We start from the raw sequence: 19,012 nt of genomic DNA, 5'->3' as shown, positions 1-19,012 counted from the left end.
GCGAAGCCCAAAACCCCATCGGATGCCCAAAAGGGAGCCTTCGATTTGGTGTGTCCAGCAGCACCAAGAGCTTCCCACCCCAAATTTCGGGCTCCCCTGCTCCCGCCGAGGCCGGTCAGAGCTGAGCAAAGCCCCCGTGCTGGGGAGACCCGGGGCGCCTGGCGGGGCGGAGGGCGACGCACCCCCAGAGTCCTGCCGGCCGGGTTACGAAAGCCATCGGGGGGGCACACCAGTACGGGGGCGCTTGCACAAGCAGCGGGGCGGGTGACGCGGGGCAGGGCTGGCTGCCGGCCAGGGCTGGGTGCCGGCCAGGGCTGGGTGCTGGCCAGGGCTGGGTGCCGGCCGGGCGGTGGGAGCTGCCTGCAGCCCTGCCTCCGGGCCAGCCCAACCACCACGCCGCGGCCGAGCACACCCCCGGGGGGGAAAGTCCAGCCCCGGGCTTGGCTGCCGGCTCCACCGCTCCAGCCCCTCTTCAATGACGAATTTACTGGCTGGAAACTGATGACTGGCAAATTTATTTACCGAGACGCCAAGGTACCGTGAAACCAGGGTAATAAAACAAGAAAAACAGAAGTTGCATTTATTACCCAAGATGAACATTAACACCATTTTACCTGAGGAGCGCAGTGCCCAGCCAAGGATCCTCAGCATCTCCACGTCAGAGACAACAGTCCTCCATCAGCACCCATACTTTGCTTTTCAAGAGGAGCCCAGACAGCAGCAATGTAGCTTAGTACATAAACATCCCCTGTGTGATTGGCAGAGCAGCTTCCAAAATACAGTTACTCAGAGAGGAAAACTCTGGGACTGATTTATAACGGTTTAGACCAGGCAGGGTGTAAGTATCGCACCCCTACCAGTGGAAAAACAACTGAGCCTGCTCAGATGGGACTGGAAACAGGACACTGGATGATCTCAAGGGCTTCGAGAGCCAGGTGGTGAGATGGTCAGGTCCCCAGGTGGTCCCTGTTACACTTCACCTCTCAGACTCAAGCCTGCTAACGAGCCACACAATCTGCACAAGCAACACACATGCTGAGATACCCGGTGCCCAGGCTGGATGCGGGCCACGCCACAGGCAGTAGGCAGAGATGCTCACCTTTAAAGCCAGGCAGATATTCTCCACCCCAGACCACAGCTGCCCAGTGCGTAAGGGCAGGGTGAGCAGTAGCAATGCCAGGGTGAGGTTCTATAACAAAATAATTCAAAACTGTACAAAAGCAAAGTTAAAGCTCTCTGGCATGGCCCTTCTCGCTCTTCCCCTCTCCTCCCAGCTCAGGCTCATCGTCCCGGCAAGCTGGAATTTCAGCCCCTGCTTGGAGGTTGTTTTCTTGGTGCAGGAATCAAAGACATCATTTTGCAATCTGCTGAAAGGGGAAGGAAGAGTGGATCCCAGCCAGACCTCCCTGAGACAGGGAACAACGAGGAGAGGAGAGGGTAGAAGAAAGGTCTTTACACAGCCTGTCCCCAAAAACTGTGCTTCCTCCGACACAATGGAAGACACTAAACCAATCTGAGGACACACTCCTCCCAGGAGAGATCTATTTGCACCTTGAAGGGGAAGGAAAGAAGGAAGGAAAAATGACACTGACATCAAGACGACTCTCCTTATCTTGGCCTAAGACACCCTCACCCCCGAAGCAATCGCTGGGAAGGAGGCTGAATCTTCTGCCCCTTGGAGCGCGTGGCAAAGAGCAGCGTTTGCAGACCACCTCTGAAGGGGGAGCAAGGATGGCCCCAGCACCCGCTGCCATGAACGGTGCTAATGGGCAGCCCCAGCCCCACTCCTCCTGCCTCCAAAAGCCTGCGTGCCGGGAAATGCATCACCACCAGGAGCTCCACGGGCTCAGCACCTCCACTGATTTGGGCTCTAGAAAAGCATCATCAATGCTGTGCAAACCCCATGCTTTTCATGGTCCTCACTCTACCTCCCTCCCATTTGCCTCGTGCTCTCGGTAGAGGCAGGTGAACCACTCCTGCATCACTAAGGGCTCCAGTACCTGCCAGCGGGTCAGGGGGACGTGGCAGCCCTGCCAGGCCCTGCAGAGCCTGACCTTTCTCGAGTCCTCTGAAAATCATCTCACCATCTGATAGCTGTTCAGAAGCTACCACCAAAATGCTGATGGTCACGCTGATGTCCTAAATGGACAACGTGCCCATTCCTGTCTCCCAGAAGACAGACTAAGGCTTGAATGGAAATATTTTTCCCCATGTGCTAAATGGAAATGAATTCTCCGCCCCGTCCTCAGACGCAGGCGAGCGTGGCAGCACAAGTGGCTGCAGTGGCTCTAAGGAGAGCTATTCACACACCAATTCCCTCCAACGTCGCTAGCATTATAGAAGGAAATTAAAATGGCTTCGCCCCAAGAAGCTAGGTAGCAGGTCTTCGGAGCATAAATAATTATTCCAAAAATTATTAAGTGTCAGAAAGCAGATTCAGAGTTACTGAGCAACTCAAGCCAAAGGTTGGCTGCCACATGTAGAAGTGTTAGAAATTTTGATTCAACAGGCAGACACCTCTTGGGCAGACACCTACTTCTAAATATGAAGCACTCTATTTAATCATCTGCACCGCAGTGTATATTCATATCTGAGATGCAGCGACATGCGTGTTTATTTAACGAGATGTCAGAAGTGTCACTATCGTTCCCTCTCTCCTCCTTAGCTGCGTGGAAGACTTTACCAGCTGCTGCCCAGACTTACTGCTACTCATTTCTCGGGGAGAGAAATATTGGGTTAAAGTGGCAAAGCTCCACTTTCTGAGACGCTTTACTCACTGAAACGCTTCAGAAATCAGAGCTGAGTGCTTTGGCAAGCTATCTATCTCAGCTATCTATGGCAACGCTGCCTGTTTTAAACATCCATCCTCTGCCCTGCTGCCACCTCAGGTGAACCTTTTTCAGGGCAGCCTCCCTCAAACCTACCAAGATCCCCACATCTGCCACCGAGTCCTGGCTCCCAGCTTCTTCCCAGGTGCCCAAAACCGAGGTGAGGCACGGAGGGGAGAGCAGGCGAGCACTTCCAGCCCCGCTGCTTGGGGAGGGAGGATGCCCCACCGCAGGGCGAAGGCGGGGAGGTGAAGGACTCCTGGGGATGCGACAGGGCAAAGGGGCATCCCGGGGGGTGCAAGGCATCCCACGAAAAAGCGGCCAGCAGCCACCATCCCAGGTGATGGCTTCGCTCGTGGAAGAAGAAAGAAGGTGCTGGGATGTGCATGCACCATGAAGTTAGAAACCACCGCGCTCGCAGCCATCCATGCTGCGCAGGGGCAAACTGCCACAGCTGTTCTCCTGTTAATCCACTGTGATGTTTCAGTGATTACTGTCCATCCCCCCAGGATCACAGTTTCCTTTCAGATCACGCTTTTTCCAGCTGAAAATGCTGGCAGTGTTAGGGCAGCAGTACCAAACGCAGCACAAGCGCTTTCCTGACATCGGGATGACCGCTTGGCAGGAGCTGCCTGACCAAGAAGGTGGAAGGATCATTATCCTCAGCTCATTATTAATCCCAAGGAAGTAGAGTTTGTGGAAATCACTGGTTTTACTACATGCTGGAAAATCGTTAGTCATTTGTCTATTTTTTAGTAAGTAACATAGTTCCGCTGGGCCTGGGATTTCCACAGCATTGGAAAAGGATTAACAGTCTGTCCACTAACCAGGATGTTTGAAACATCAGCATCTCCAGGATAAGAACAGGTCAAAAAGTTAAGAAAAAAGCATTTCTTGCAGTCTCTGGCCTAGACCCCTTCTCTCCCCTTGCTCACTGTTCCCAGCTAGTGGAAACATCAGCCAGATGTGCATGGGATAGTTGAGATCGCTTTCCGAAGAAACTTCTCTCTTTTCTCTAAGTCACATGTACCTAAAATTAATTGCATCTTTTGTGTATTTTCACAAGGATTTTATTTTCCATGGCAGGCTGTTAGGACTTCTGAATCACCCCGAGAGATGCCAAGCAAACACTGATTCATATTTTGGAGCTAAATCACCATTCTTCCCAAATCCCGGGGACAAAGCGGTAGGTGTGGAAAACAGCTTCGTGCATCATCAGTTACTTTTGTTTCTTTCAAAAACACCTTTGTTATCGTCAAGCTGGCTTGGTCACACACGGCTTAGGAAAGCCAACACCCAAAACAGCAAAGAAAAGCACATTCAGTACAGTGGGGAGCAGGAAACATTCTCTCCTTCTTCCTCCTCACAGATCACATGAGGAGGTGGTTTGGCCTAAACCCAGCTACTCGAGTCATCAGAGTAATAAACCGAATAATAAACATCTCGTACCTCCCAGTCATTAGTTACTTAACGACTGCTGAGCGCTCTGGGGGGTGAGCAGCTCCGTGAAACCTGCTGGAGCAGGAGGTGGGGAGCGGCGGCGGGGAGGGCGAGCAGCCAGCTCTGGGGGCAAAAGGGTTTTCCCATGGGGCAGGAGAAGCAGAATGAAGAGCCATCAGGCTAAGATGCACCCGAACATCAGCGACCGCCTGACAGGTGCTGAGGACACGGAGCTCAGAGACGGGCCCAGCTGCCTCGTCTCCTGAGCAGGACCACAAAGTCAGCCAGCAGCTTCCCCGTCACCAAGTCTGTAATCTGTCAGTGGCGCTGCGGCAGATAATGCAACAAAACCTGGGTTACCTACCCCTAAGGCCGCGGCTGTTGGATTATTTTCTTTGCCAAATCCCGCCAGAAATGGCGGGCCATGAGGCTAGCTCATGGATTACTTAGATGACCAACCACTCTTTCCTTCCAGAAGTGTCTGGCCTTCTAGAAAGGGAAAAAAAAAGCTGGTTACAGATCATCACACACAACAGGCATGGAAATAAACTCTTAGTCACGAGTTTGCCCTTCTGATAAGGGTGCCCAGACTCGAGAGCAGACAAGCCCAGTCAGGCGCCGTGTCTGGTTAGCAAGGAACCAGGGCTCACAGTTTTCCATGGCAATCAAGCCTCTGCCTCTACCATGCAGATGTAAAGCGGAGAGGATATGAATCAGAGCTGAGAGATCCGCAAGGAGCGGTCAGTCTGTCTGAAAGCAGAGAAAGCCGAGCTCCAGCCCTTCCCTCCCCGGCTCTCCGGCTGCCTCTCCCCTGTGCTCCCAGCGCCGGCAGATCTCTGTCGAGGGCAGGCAGCACGACTGCTTCATTTTACAGAAAACAAAACCGACGAAGTTAGTGGGGTACTAATTACCTACCTTAACATGTTGTTTAATTATCTTTCTCGTTCTTTAGTTATTTTCATTTAAAATCATTTAATCATTAGAGTATCAAACATTTTGCTTCGGGAGGGGTAGATGAGCCTACCCATGGCCAGGTGTAAGTTTAAGCACCTAGCTTTAGGACCCACCTCTGAAACTGCAGCGGCTCTATACATGTTCCAACTTACCCTCTTTTTTAATAGAAAAGCAGTGTAGAGAGAAAAACACTGTCAGTAGAGGGCTTGTGAGACTACCACCATCTATGCTTTGATAATCAAAAAGGAAATGAGGAACAAAGACAAACAGACAGATAGATAGATAAAATTACAGATGACAAAAATAGATTAGCACAAGCCTTCAGGGATGAAATCAGGGTGGCTCATAACTGAAATCCATCAGAGCCAAGAGGGTTCAAAGCATTAAAACAGTACAAGGCATCAAAAACAGCTCTAGAAATGAGAGGGAGACACAGAAAAGTCTGAAGTGGGGAAGCAAAGCAAGTAGAGGATGGGCAGAAAGAAAGCTAACGGATACCTCCATCATCCCAGAAAGCTCTAGAAATTCTCCCAAGCCATCTCTGAACCCCTAGCAAGTGCTTTCCAAAATCCAGGCGAGAAGAGTGGTCCTAGGTGACGGAAGAAAGACAAATGATGCACCTGCCTTCAAAAGGGGAGGAAAGAGTTACTGCGGGGACCCTTGCGCTACAAAATCCGAGCCGCCCCAGCAGCGATGCTGTAGGGAAGGGCCTGGCAAATACAAGGGTCTGTGACTGGAATGGAGGGTAACACGGCATGGCCGCAGAAGAGACAAGGGCAAATTTGTGGTGGGCTGAGCGCCGGGAGGGCTGCGCGCAGGACGCAGCGGGGAAGCGCAGCACCTCGCTTCTGGGCTGGGGCAGGCAAGGAGAGGCTTGAGGAGAGAGCAGTAAGAAAAAGAGATTTCGAAGACATGATCTGAAGGAATAAGTTTCTTTTTTCTAGGGGGGGAAAAAAAAAGGACCAAAAGGCCCATGACAAACAGTCTTGAAGTAGATTAAAAGGCTGCTAGAACACGGGCAGCGATCAACCGCTCTTCGTGTCTCCCGGTGCCAAGACAAGATGCAATCCCCTTCCTGCGCCAGGGAAAGCAGGGCAGGCTGTTACGCTTAGGAAAGATAAGAGTTGTCCTAGAGAGTCAGAGCTCTCATCACATCAGAGCACCAACCCACTGGAAAAGAGGAGTCCCACCTTCCTGATGACACCTGGCATTCGCTTCCAGCCCCGGAAGGCCAGTTTAGTCCCGAGAGACGGAAAAACTCCCTTTCCCGTGTACCCCAAGGCGTGCCTGCACGCGTGCCCAACAACAAAAGCAGCCACAGCTTTCCGGGAGCTCCGAGGGGTTGTGAAACCTCCTTCGCTGGCAGCTTAGAAAGAGGTTGCACATCACCCATAAAGGCGGCCTGCAAGTAACTCATCCTGACGGCGCAAAGAAAAAGAGCAAAGTTAAGATCCTCTCCAAAACTGGACTTCTGCTCGGCGGTGGAGCGCGGCCTGGGCTTCTCCCGAGCGGAGACGAGGCCTCTCTCGTGCCTCTCGCCCCCGGGGCTGGCTGTAACCGCCCCGAGCCCGCTGGGAAACAACACCCCGACAGCGGTACCGAAACACCAAAACGGCGGGAGCGGCTGCTGTGCCCTGCTCCCCCCAGTCCTCCCGGGGAGGCAACACTGGCGCAGGGGCGAGCTGGGGAGGCTTTAAGCAGACCAGGACCTAACGCCGCGCTGCCCGGCCCGGCTCCCGCAGCTGCCTCTCGTGAGGGACCCCGGTATTCCGTCAAACACATAAAATACGCAACATTTCAGGAAAAGTCGCGTTTTTCACGAGGCGAGCGAAGGCCAGGACCAGCCGCGGGCGCCGCCTGAACCCCGGCCGAGGGAGCCCGGCTGCCCCCGGTCCCCCGGCGCCACGCCAGGCCCCCGGCGCGGGAGGGCGCGGGGAGCGGGCACCCACCTCAGGCAGCCCCGGCTCCCCGCTTTGGGGGCGACACCCCCGTTATGAGGGGTCGCTCCACCACCCCCTCGCACCGTGGCGGGATGCCACGTGTGGGACAGCCGCGCCGGGAGAACGTCCTTCCCTTCCCGCGGTTCTGGGGACACGGCGGCGCTCGCCGGCGTGGGGAGAGGGGTGCGTGGGGCTTGGCGCGGAGGGCGAGGCAGCCCAGCGCCGCTCCCGCGAGACGCAACACCGCGCGCCCACGCTCTCGCCTCACATGGCGGCGTACGGGAGCCCTGGGCGGCCGGCCCCGCGCTGCCCCACGCGTGGGAGAACCCGCTCCCCTTCTCGCCCGAGCGACCCCGGCGGGGGAGGGGAGGGACGTCACGGGGCCACCAACGCCCGCGCCGTGACGTCCGTGGGAACAGAACGCTCCCCTCCCTGACGTCAACAGCGGAAAACCTCCGCCGGGCGAGACCACTCCACGGCGGCGGGGGGGGGGGAGGAAGCCGGGAGATGCGCGCTCCCTCCCCCCGAGGCAGCGCCCCCCGCCCGCGGCAGCGGGAGGCGCGGAGCGACCGCGGGAGACGCCGCCCCGCCGGACCCCGCGGGCGGGCTCGGTGCGGGTGGCGGCGCCCGCCGTGTGCCCGTCCCCCCCCCGGGTGCGGGTGGTAGGTGCCGGATGTCCCGGCCGCGCGGGGCGCCGCCGCCGCCGCCGCCTCTATAAGCGCCGCCGCGGGGCGGGCGCGGGAGCCGCCGCTCGACTCGTCCGGTCCCGTCCCGTCCCGCTCCGCTCCGCCCGCCCCGCCGGGAGCATGTACCAGAGCCCCGCACGCTGCCTGTGCTCGGCGCTGCCCGCCCTCTGCTGCGCCCCCGCCGCCGCCTCGGCCTCCCGCCTGCCGCGGCCCCGCGCCCCCCCGCCGCCCCTCGGCCCCGCCGCCCCGCGGGCAGCAGCAGCGGCGGGCGGCCCGCCCGCCCCCGGGGCGCCGCCCCGCACAGGTGGGTACCGAGGCAGGGAGGCTGCGGGACCGGGCCGGGCCGCCGGGAAGCGGCGGGGAGGTGCCGGGCGGGGTTACCGGCGGGCGGGGTTACCGCCGGGAGGCTGCCGAGCGCTCGCCCCGGGTGGGTAACCCCGCCGCTGGGGCCGGGCCGCTGCAGCCGGGACAGAAACATCGGGGTTCTCATCCCCCGGTCGCCCCGCAGCAGCCTGTGTATGTGGCCCTTCGCAAGGCGCCTTTCCGTGCCGTGCGGCACCCCCAGAAACTGAACTGACCCTTTAATTTTAAGGCGGTAGCCGCGGGTTTTGCTCGCTAAGCGTGAGCGAGTGGCAGCCAGCAGCAAAACCAGGCGCTGCCGGACAACCCGCCTGCGCTGCAGCAGGGTTTCAGCGAGAGCTGGCGACGGGGCTCACTCTGCGCCCAGATGCAGGCTGGCTGCTCGGAATAAACCCAAACCCTCCTGGGGTAACTCCTGCAGTGTCTTTATCCCGTTCTGTCGGCGAGCTAAACCGCTCTCTCCCAGCGCTGCACCTGGTGTAGGATGTACGTGACCCACAGTGGGGTTTTTTTCTGCTAGAGACGGTGTGTGGGAAAAGCCCGGCTTACCCTCAGGCAGGCACAGGCGGTGATGCTAAGCCGTCAGGTTCCTACTTGCCTGTACCATTAGGTATCAAGGACTGCACCCCGTTCTTCGTTCCCAAAGCGAGACTTGGAAGGGTTCAAGGTCCCGCGTGTCCTTGGGTGCAGGCTCTGCCGGGAGTCCATGTGGGGATGACTCCTTGGCACGCACCACGCTCCCTCCCCTCTGCCCGCCGACCTGCGGCGAGGCTCAGCGCGGAGCGGTGACGCACCCGCCGGGCCTCCGCACTTCAGATACAGCCTTAAGCCGTGTCTGTTGACAAGCAGCTTGCCTCTGACCGTGGCTAAAAATGCACACCCGGAGGAGAGGCTCCCGGTGAAAGCTGGGGCTGCGTACCCGTTCCTGGACTCCAGGCTGCTGCTGGTGGGAGAGGTGATGTCCGACACCCTTTATGCAGTACCCGAGGCTGTATAACTTCCCTGGCGCGCAGCAGATCCACTTTTCCCTGCTGTCCTCAGCTGGGGTTGGGGTGAAGCATGTTCATTCCCTGTTACAGGAGGGCTCTGTGAGGCAGGCTGGGGCAGGATGCTTCCATTCCTCCTGCTGAAGCCAGGCCAGGATGCCAAACGGCAGGAGTGAAGCTTCACGGAGCTGCAGGGAAGAGCAGCGTATGTGCCAGCGAGCTGGCAGGGTCGAGCTCATGATTAGAGCACTCATGAGAAAAAGGGTTTCCAGAGCTCGTGCCAAGTACTGATTCTGTGTATGACTCAGGGCAGGATTTGAGGTTTCCCCCTCTTTCTGGTGTTGCCTGTTGACTAGGCAGCACCTCCCTTGCTGTGACGAGCTCTCCGAATCCCGGTATGAGGGTCCCGACTCCCCTGTGCATAAGATTGGCCTAGGTGTTAAAATCAGGACTCGAACGCCGAGCAGCAGCAGCAAGCGCCGCTTTGAATGCGGGTGACCCAGAGCTGCAGGCCCGAACAAGGCTATACGTGTAGTATGATACCCTGTAGCATAGGATTTGTCACATGGGGATGGCATCTGCCAAGCTTCTCCTAGATTTGCGGTTGCAGGGAGGGCATCTCCGGCTGCTGCCGGCCTCCTCGGCTGTGGAGGCTGATGCAACTACAGACCAGGCTGTGGGCGTGGTAGAGCCGCTCACCTGGCTGTGAAATCCCTGCAGGGAGCAAGGCGGGGGCTCTCAGCCAAAAGCAGTGCTGGGAGGTAGGAGATGAAAGGAAGGGGAACCAGAATGCTCTTCACCTTACCCAAAAGGTAAGGGCCCTAGCCCTGCAGCCCCCTGGTCTGCCTGCATGCATGCTGCAGCCCTCATCTTTAAAGCAAAGTCCTTAAAATAAAGTCTGTGACTGCTCGTTGCCTGAGATCCTAGAAGTTCACCTCTTCTGTGCTATTGCTGGATGACAAAAAAAACCTTGAAGTTTGCACCTTGTTCTTCTGAAGTTTAATGAACAGTTTAAGCTCTTCCCCTGCCCTTACTGTGCTGAGGCACCACCCTTCCTGAGAGGAAGGTGTTTGGTTGTTTTATTTTAAGCACCTTGAATATTAATTGCTGAGCTGGTGTTCTCTATTGCAACATTGCACCAAGAGAATTGCTTCCATGTTCACCACCCACTGCTGAAGTGCAAGCTCAGGAGTCCGCTTGTTCCTCTGCGTACACCGGCACCACGGTGTCACGGCGCTGGCAGCAGACATTATCCCAGCAAGTTACAGGTCGCTTAACTTGGACTGTAAGGATCTCAGAACGGTGACCTTGTACTTGCCTTACTGCCACAGACATTGCAAAAATAACAAATGGATTTTGTGTTTGGAGTTTCAATGTTCAGGTTGCTGGTCTGGCCCCTGTTCTGCAGAACAATTCAGTCCATGCAGAACAATTCAGCGCTTTGGGGACAAAGAACTTGTGCAGTTCATCAGTCATCTTAAGCTGGAGTCTTCCTGCAGGAGTCCCCCTTCAGCCCAGGACTCCCAAGCCACCTACCACAGGCCTGAAAGCATTTGATTTACAGCCCGGGCCTTCTTTCACCCAACCTTCCCTGGGCTCTCAAAAGAAGACAGAAGCTCTTTTTCCTTCCTGGGACATTTCTGACTTCAAAAGCTGTCAGATCTGTGCTGCAGCTGGGCCGTAGCACATCCCGTGCAGGTTAGGCTGTGCCTGACTCCCTGTAAAGAGCTGGGTACCCCATGACCCCAGGGACAATGAGATTTAGACAATACTCTGGCTTTGTTTGCAGCTTGGCAGGTGTGTGACTGAACTTAGACTTCATCCTGCTGTAACAGCTGTAAGCTGCTCAGAGCTTTAGGGTAGATTTTTGGCCCCGGATGCGTTGCACCGAGCTTGTCCCTTTCAACATCCCTCCTCTGATTCAGGTCAAGCGATGAGCAGCCTAGGCTCTTGCTAATGGCTTCTTGGAGCAGAATAACTCCCCGTTACTCCTTTGGAGAGCCCTGCAGGAGCCACGTTCATCCGTGGCACGGCAGGGGCCATGCAGAAGGCGCTGCCTCCGCATGGGCTTCCCACCGCCTGGCCGGGGCTGTGCCGGGAGGGAAGGGCAGGGGTGTGTGGGGCCTAGGGCTCGTGGCTGTACTCAGCTGCTGGCGGCATCCCTGAGGCAGGAGAAAGCACCGTGTACTTCTCTCCAGCTGCAGCACTTAACTATGGGTCGTACCTACCCCAAAAATAGGCAAGGAGCTCCCTGTGGAGCTTTCATTAAAAGCTGTATTGATTTCTTCGAGTTTCTGCATGGCTGCCTGGCAGCTCTGGACCCTTCTGTAACCAGTACAGAGCACGCTTTCGTTCCTGCTCCCCATCCCTGACAAGCAGCCGTGTCAGGGTCCTGCTTAGGGATTTCATCTTTGGGCCTGCTTCCCTCACTGTTAAGTGGCATTTCTTCTACTTCAGCGGTACTTGGCTTCTTAACAAGAATTGTAAACTAAGAAAGGCTGCAGAAACTGAAACGCTTTAAACACAGTTGCCCTAGACAGACATTCGTGCTTGTGAGCCCAAGCTCGCATCTCAGTTTGAGGAACTCGTGGTACTTTAAACTTTAGCTAAAAGGATGGAGATGGAGGTGGGAAGAGACATCCTACATCCAATTTAAATTCCCAATTTACAACTTTCTTAGGGCTGTTCAGAGGCACTATTCCACTGGTTTACACATACAAAACATACGTTAAAGCAAGTATTTTTTAGTGTCTTTAAAAGTACCCGTTTTCCAAAAGACAAGGACATGAGGCTTCTGCTGCAGCACCTTTCTTTCCTCTTTGACTCCTCCTAAGTATGTTTATTGAACTGTTAGGGCTTCCATCTTCCTGCCTTCCCCTCTAGCCAGGTCTGTCACTATCGTATGTCTGTCACCAGCTCGTAGGATTGGTAATGCTGTAGCTCAGGCTAGCAAAGGCTGAACATGCAAGTGTGTTGGGTAGCACCCCAAACCTGCCGCAAGATGTGAGCGCAAGACGACAAGTCTCTTCTGTTTTTAAGTAACTCGAAGGTACAAATAAACTTACTTAAAAACTGCTGCGGGCCAACGGCAACGTAACGCTGAAGTTCTTTTGCTCAAAATTGCCTTTGCAAAACGCATTCAGATAAATAAGTTGAGACAACAATGAATCTCTGTCAGCGTTGCCCCTTGTGCAAGTGGCTGCGGTGCAAACGCTGCCCTTCCCGCCCGTGTTTGAAGGGAACCCCAGCGTCCAGCCACGCTGCTTGGGCAGAGCGCCGAGCCTGGAAAAGTTGCAAACGCGGCCTCCCCCCAAGTGCTCCCCGCGCCTTGCGGCGAGGCGGCGCTGCAGAGCAAAACCCTCCCCTGAGGAAGCGTTGGAAGAGCCCTTGGGGCGTGCGCGGCCGTGCCAAGGACTTGCCGCCCAGGTGCGTAGGAATATGGTGAACTCTGTGCAAACTCCTCCACAGCTACCCTGAAACAACGCTGCGTCCTGGGCGTTTGCAGGAAGCAAGCCTCAGGGCACTTACAGCTGCAGGGTGGTACTGGTTGTGCTCTTGCGAAGCGGGAGGAGGAGGTATTTTATAGCGCAGCGGTCGTGAGGGCCGCTGCCTGGAAGGGATGGCTCTGCTGCTTGACCCCTGCTAAGGGAAGAGGGCTGCAGCCACCTCCTGCGTGTAAGCCAAAGGGCAAAACAGAGTGGGGGACACACACACACACCCCCTCCGTGGCAGCTGTGACCCTGTGTGGGATGGGGAGACCTCCCTGCAGGAGAGACGGGGCTAACTGCTAGCGGGCATTAAGAGGGAGAGCGGGGGGACAGCTGCTTATGTGCAGGACGCGGGCTTAAGATGGCCAGAGGAGCAGGGGGTCGCTGGGGCCTGGGGAGCACGGCAGGAGCGCAGGGTGTGCTGGAAGCTGCCGAGCTGGGGCACGGCGTGAAGGAGCGAGGAGCCGAGGGGAGAAAGGAGGGTGGGGGGAATGAGCGTAGGGGAGTGATGGGGAGCTGGAGAGACCCCCTTCCCCACTCCACATCCCGAGGTCTAAGCCAGCAGAAGCATCTGGCCGTTCCACGCTCATGAAAACGTTGCTGCTTTTGGGGCAAATGAAGCTGTGATCAGAGATTTCCTATTAAATATTAACTGAGGGAATGAGTCACCCTGCTTGCTGCTCTGCAGGCGGGAGGCCCACAGCCCGGAGGCGTCCCAGATCGGCACCGGGTACCGGGCCGTGCGGAGTGCCGGCTCCGTTAGAGACAAACGCCGCACGTGAAATAAGGAGCAGGCAGTACTTGTCTACCTGCTGGGCTCTCTCCTCTGTGAGGAGGGAAAAAGTACGCTCTATTCTCTTTCCTACAACACGTGCAGAAGTTAATTTTAGCCCTGCTATTCTGGGTGAAAGACATCTTTCTTAGAAGACATCTGCACGATGTCTTAAACCCGACCATTTGCGTGCTGCAGAGGTTGGCGGCCCCTGATAATAAGCAAAACAGGATGAGGCTGTGGACAGAACTAACCCTATCTCTGCATCCTCCTTTATCTCAGATTCAGGAACAGGCTCTTGCACAAACCACAAATTGCCGGCACTGTAACAAGGTTTATCTATAAGGCACCTAAGTGGTGAGAAGAGTCATGGTGGACATCTCTAACACCATTTTTTCCTTTCCAGTGTGTTCCATGGGAAACAGCACCAGCCGGCTCTACAGCGCGCTCGCCAAGACGCTGAGCAGCAGCGCCGTGTCCCAGCACCAGGACTGCCTGGAGCAGGCGGACTCAGCACAGCTGGATCCTATAGACCCCAAGGATTTGCTGGAGGAATGTCAGATCGTTCTGCAGAAACGGCCACCCCGGTTTCAGAGGGACTTTGTGGACCTGAAGAAAGACACTGCCAGTAACCACCGCCCCATTCGGGTCATGCAGTGGAACATCCTTGCCCAAGGTAGGAGCTACCTCTTAAGCTCAAGGTGTGACCTTGAGGTCAAATGAAAACCTCTAAACGCAGATGTGCCTACGTAGTTAGGCATGCCTGGGCCTGGGAGAGCAAAGGGAGGGAGGTGAACTACGTGAGGCACAACTGACTGAGGGCCGGGGGGGGGAGATTTCCAGCACCTGAAATAGTGGCTTGCCTTCCGTTCTATAGGAAAGGAAAAAAGGTCTCTCCTCGCAACTGGGATGCTAAAGGCAGCTCCGAATGCCTGTCTTAACTGAACACAGTATATTCAAAAAGCTGGGACCCATCACTTTTAGATAGTTGTTAACCCCCAGAAAAGACTCATTCTTCCCTAAGTTTTATTCTTTGTAAAGCTGCTCTACAGTTTTCTAATTAGTTTATCGGTGAACTACTCAGGGATTCAGATCTGTTTCGGGAATTCTTAGTTCTTCAAAATAATTTTAACTGATTTTTTTCTCAGACCCCTAAAATCAAGGCTGTAAATTGACTTATGCAACAGCCTCATCTTAAAATCTTTTGGGTGGGAAATCCCCCACGTGGGGACTGCCTTAACATTCTGCAGTTAAGTCACTCCAATCCCACTGCATTTTTTCTTAGGCTTAAGCTGTGGCAGCCACATGTGGAAGCACTTGCCACAGTGTAGTGACTTCTGGAAAGAGGGGGAAGAAGTCTTTAACCTAAGTTGTATCTGTAAAGGGAACTTTATGTTTTTGGAGAGACTTCAGTGTTTTGTGAAGGGGTTCTCACACCCCTTGGCAAGCCTGGCGCTCTTAAAGTCAGCAGCTACTCCTGAAAAACCCATCACCCGCATGTAAACTGATGTGCAGGCATTTTACAGAGAAAGGAAAGTGTTCGAAAAGCCTCATGCCGCTTCCCGTTACCACCTCTTGCACTGACAGACCGCCTGCTCCCGTGCGGGGCTGCAAGCAGCCGCTGGCTGCTGCAAGGTGGCAGCTGGCTCCCAGGAGCAGAGCCTTGCCTCTGGCCTCTGCAAAACCTGGAGGAGGACAGCCCGTTTTGGCTATCGGTAACTTCTTGGGTTTTTTTTCTCCCCCCTCCCTGCCGATTTCAGCTCTCGGAGAAGGCAAAGACAACTTTGTTCAGTGCCCCATGGAAGCTCTGAAATGGGAAGAGAGGAAGTGCCTCATCCTGGAGGAAATCCTCGCGTACAAGCCTGACATCTTGTGCCTGCAAGAAGTCGACCACTACTTTGACACCTTTGAGCCACTCCTCAGCCGACTCGGCTACCAGTGTACTTTCTTCCCGAAGCCGTGGTCCCCGTGCCTAGATGTGGAGCAGAACAACGGGCCGGATGGCTGCGCCTTGTTTTTCCTCAAAGACCGCTTTGAGCTCATCAACAGCGCTAACATCCGGCTCACCGCCATGAAGCTGAAGACCAACCAAGTGGCCATAGCTCAGACGCTGAAGTGCAATGAAACTGGAAGACTGTTCTGCATCGCCGTCACTCACCTGAAAGCCCGTACTGGCTGGGAGAGGTTTCGGTCCGCGCAAGGCTGCGATCTTCTCCAGAACCTGAAGAGTATTACCCAAGGTGCGAAGATCCCTCTGATCATCTGCGGAGACTTCAACGCGGAGCCAACTGAGGAGGTCTACAGAGAATTTTCCAACTCCAGCCTCAACTTAAACAGTGCGTATAAGCTGCTCAGCCCCGACGGGCAGTCAGAGCCCCCATACACCACCTGGAAGATCCGGCCCTCGGGAGAGTGCCGGCACACGCTGGATTATATCTGGTATTCCCAACATGCCTTGAATGTGAACTCAGCCCTGGGCCTGCTGACTGAAGAGCAAATTGGCCCCAACAGGCTGCCATCATTCAATTACCCTTCCGATCACCTCTCCCTGGTGTGTGACTTTAGTTTTAATCAAGACCCCGACAGACTGCTGTAACGTGTTGGGATGCCACCTGGTATTGCAGTGTCTTAACTCACCACTGTTTTATTTTAGAGAAAACTTTTGAAGCTGGAAGCTATTGAAGGATGAGGAAATACTGTTGACTAAACATTCTTTCAGGCACTTCTTTGGAGTTACGCTTGCCGTTCAGCGCTTGTTAATGTGGAGCCTCCGAGGGAGGAAGAAAGAGAGTCGGTGTTCTCGTCGTGGTGTTCTTGCCATGTCGGGGTTTGAAAACCAGAAGGCAAATGAGCTTTATCCTTTCACTAACCCCCGTGTTTAAGGATTTAATCCTTTAATGAATGTGGAGGCCTTAGTATTTAAATCAAAACACTTGTGTTTGTAAAACAACTTGCCCTGACAGCATGCTAATTTTATTTATTTCATGTTAAGCTCGTGCAAGTACCAAAGGGAACAAGGCTCGACTACCCAGTGAGATTCTCTTAAATCTTTTTCTGTTGCAATACAAAGGAAATTTAGTGCCGTTTAGACACGAACAAATCTAGGCTCATACTAGCGTTGTCTTCTCATTTTTACGTGACTTGAGATGACAATTTCATTAAAAGTGAATGGATAATAGCGCAGTGTGAGGAAGGCCCCTTCCAGTAAGAGCAGGTGAGGAAACAGAGGCTAACTACTCTACATCATATATAGTAATATCCTCACTTCTCCAGATGAATGTGCATGTGTCTGTTACACGCGTACGGCCTGTAGGTATGTATACACAGTGACCGTTACCTTTGTCTCTTCTGTGCTTCCCTCCAGAGGACACGCCGAACCAGGGAGTATTTCCTCCTCTGCTTCAAGTATTACTTTTCTAAATGGTTTAAATTTGTAGTCTTGTCAATCTTGCTGTTTCAGTAAAGGGCCAATCTTCATATTGAAAGACTTTCTTTTATTTATCTTCAGAATCTAAAGCTACACTGGAACCTGTTAGAAGATAAAATTTATTTATTGAGAGAAGTTGGTGATCCTGCATCTGACTTGAAATCATACAGCAACAGTGTAAAGGAGCCTCTTCCCGTGGCCCAGGGGAACTCTGGCTAAGCACCTAGGCTACAACAGAGCTGTGTTAGTGTAGTAACTCTTGTGCATGGAGTAATGCATATTGGTATGACATAGGTATTGCATACATGGATTGTAAACATGCCACTATGCCGGCAAATGAGGTAGGGAGAGAGGAGGGAAGAGAGACAACAGCTGGAGCTGGGCTGACATTTAGATAGTTGGGAAAAATGAGGCAGAGCAAATAAAGCAGTACTTCCATGTAAAGTAAGGCCCATAGTAACTCTTAAATGTTCCAGGTGTTTATTAATAAAAGTCTTTGGGGGGAAAAAAAAATGTCTCTGCTGCCATCTTTTTCCTTTCCCTATTCTAAGTCGGTGATCTGTCTCAACCAGTGACTGCTCGAGCTTCAAGTTAGTGGTGATGCTACCCATTCCAGACCTCTTTCCCCTGACCCCGCAGTCCTGATCTCACAAGCTGGCACGGCTGCTTTGCTTGCACGGCAAGCGCTCTTTCTCGAACTCGAAATGCCCAAATTCCACAGCAAGTCTGTAGGGAAGGGAGTTACCTTTAGCCATGTTAAGCTGCTCTCTCCCCTAGCTAAAGATGAAGCCCAGATTCTATATTACTGTAAATATCTTCCCAGCAGTTGTGTGGAGCTACAAACCTGGCCGGAACGGCAAAGCAGGGTGCAAGCATTCCTCCCCGAGGGCTGCTAAGCGTGCATAGCAGCGCCGGCTCCTCACAACAGGCAGCTCTATTTGTCACTCTTAAAACGTCATTTGAAGAGCAAGAAATGCCACAGGTATGTGCTGTACACAGCCCATAAATTATTGTACTTGTGTTGCCGGTAAGGAAATAGAGTCTGGCAGCTGAAAGTCCCCAATTCCCACACAAACACACTCCCTTTCAGGCAAACGAATGAAGCGCTGTGTCGCACAGCCGTAACAGGCTCTGCGCGTCTTCCTGGCCCTTGCAGGATGAGGGCGATGATCTGCTTCCAAGCAGAGGAGCTGAGGCCCCTCTAACCAGCCTCGGATGCAGGACTCCTCTACAAGCGTGAGTTTGAAATTCCCCAGACAGAAAGGATTTTACAACCAAGGAGCCTGACTTCCTTGGCGAATGCTCATACCAGGCAGATGTGACATAACTGCTACCAGCCAGGGCCTCTTCGGCTGACATTTCAGAAAGAGCCAATCTTTCTTGTGTCCCTGGGGGAGATTTTGGGCCAGAGATGAGACGCCCCTAACGCCCCACAGAAAGGCAGACCTCTGAGCATCCCCGCACGAGCATTTCATGCCGGCTAGACTGAGACAGCTTCCTTTTTTTCATGGTGCTGGCTGCCCTCAGCTGCTCTCTGAGGGGGTGAGATGCAGCGCTGCTCCTTTAGGGTTGTCTTCTCTTAGGATCTTCCCTCAAATAGTCTTTGCAAGGAGGAGAAATAATAATACAATTGCCCATTAATGGAGGTACCTAGTCATCTGTAGCCAAAGACTTCTAAAAGCAACACCACAATGTAGACCTGTAAGATGGTACCTTTAGTAAGTGAACTCCTTGCTCATCTACCACAAAAAGTCACACCAGAAGCTGGACCCTTTTGGGACCCTTTTGGGTCCCTTTTGGCAGTTTCTAGAAGAAACTACACTTGTGGTAGAAAGCCATTACTTGAGAGCAAGGATAATACTGCACTCAGAGCTGTATTAAAAAAAAAACACACACCAAAATCAACAACAAAAACAAAACAAACAACCACCGACAAAAAGCCTTTCATTTCCATTTTACTTTTGCGTAAGCAGCTCTGTTTTCCTAAGGCCAGCCGAGGGTGTCCATCAACGTGGTACTGTTTCACCACTGCCAGGGCACAGAGCCATAGCAGCGATGATGGTCGGCTTTGTTTACCAGCAGGAGCTAAACTATCGCAGCTACAAAACTCCCACCATCACTCTCACAAGGT

The 19,012-nt window shown here is 54.0% G+C and overlaps 1 protein-coding gene across 1 annotated transcript; it reads left to right on the top strand.

The window, feature by feature from the left end:
• The first annotated feature begins 7,903 nt into the window (after positions 1 to 7,903).
• On the top strand, positions 7,904 to 17,381 carry NOCT (nocturnin). The gene is made up of 3 exons (XM_075150137.1): positions 7,904 to 8,152; positions 13,861 to 14,130; positions 15,215 to 17,381. The coding sequence occupies exons 1-3, from the start codon at positions 7,969 to 7,971 to the stop codon at positions 16,048 to 16,050; spliced, it is 1,290 nt and encodes a 429-aa protein (XP_075006238.1). The 5' UTR covers positions 7,904 to 7,968; the 3' UTR covers positions 16,051 to 17,381.
• The last annotated feature ends 1,631 nt before the right edge of the window (positions 17,382 to 19,012 follow it).

The sequence above is a fragment of the Calonectris borealis genome, chromosome 4, assembly GCF_964195595.1.
Source record: "Calonectris borealis chromosome 4, bCalBor7.hap1.2, whole genome shotgun sequence".
Taxonomy (NCBI): Eukaryota; Metazoa; Chordata; class Aves; order Procellariiformes; family Procellariidae; genus Calonectris; species Calonectris borealis.
Note: the sequence above shows the minus strand (reverse complement) of the source record. Positions and strands in the feature narration are given on the sequence as shown.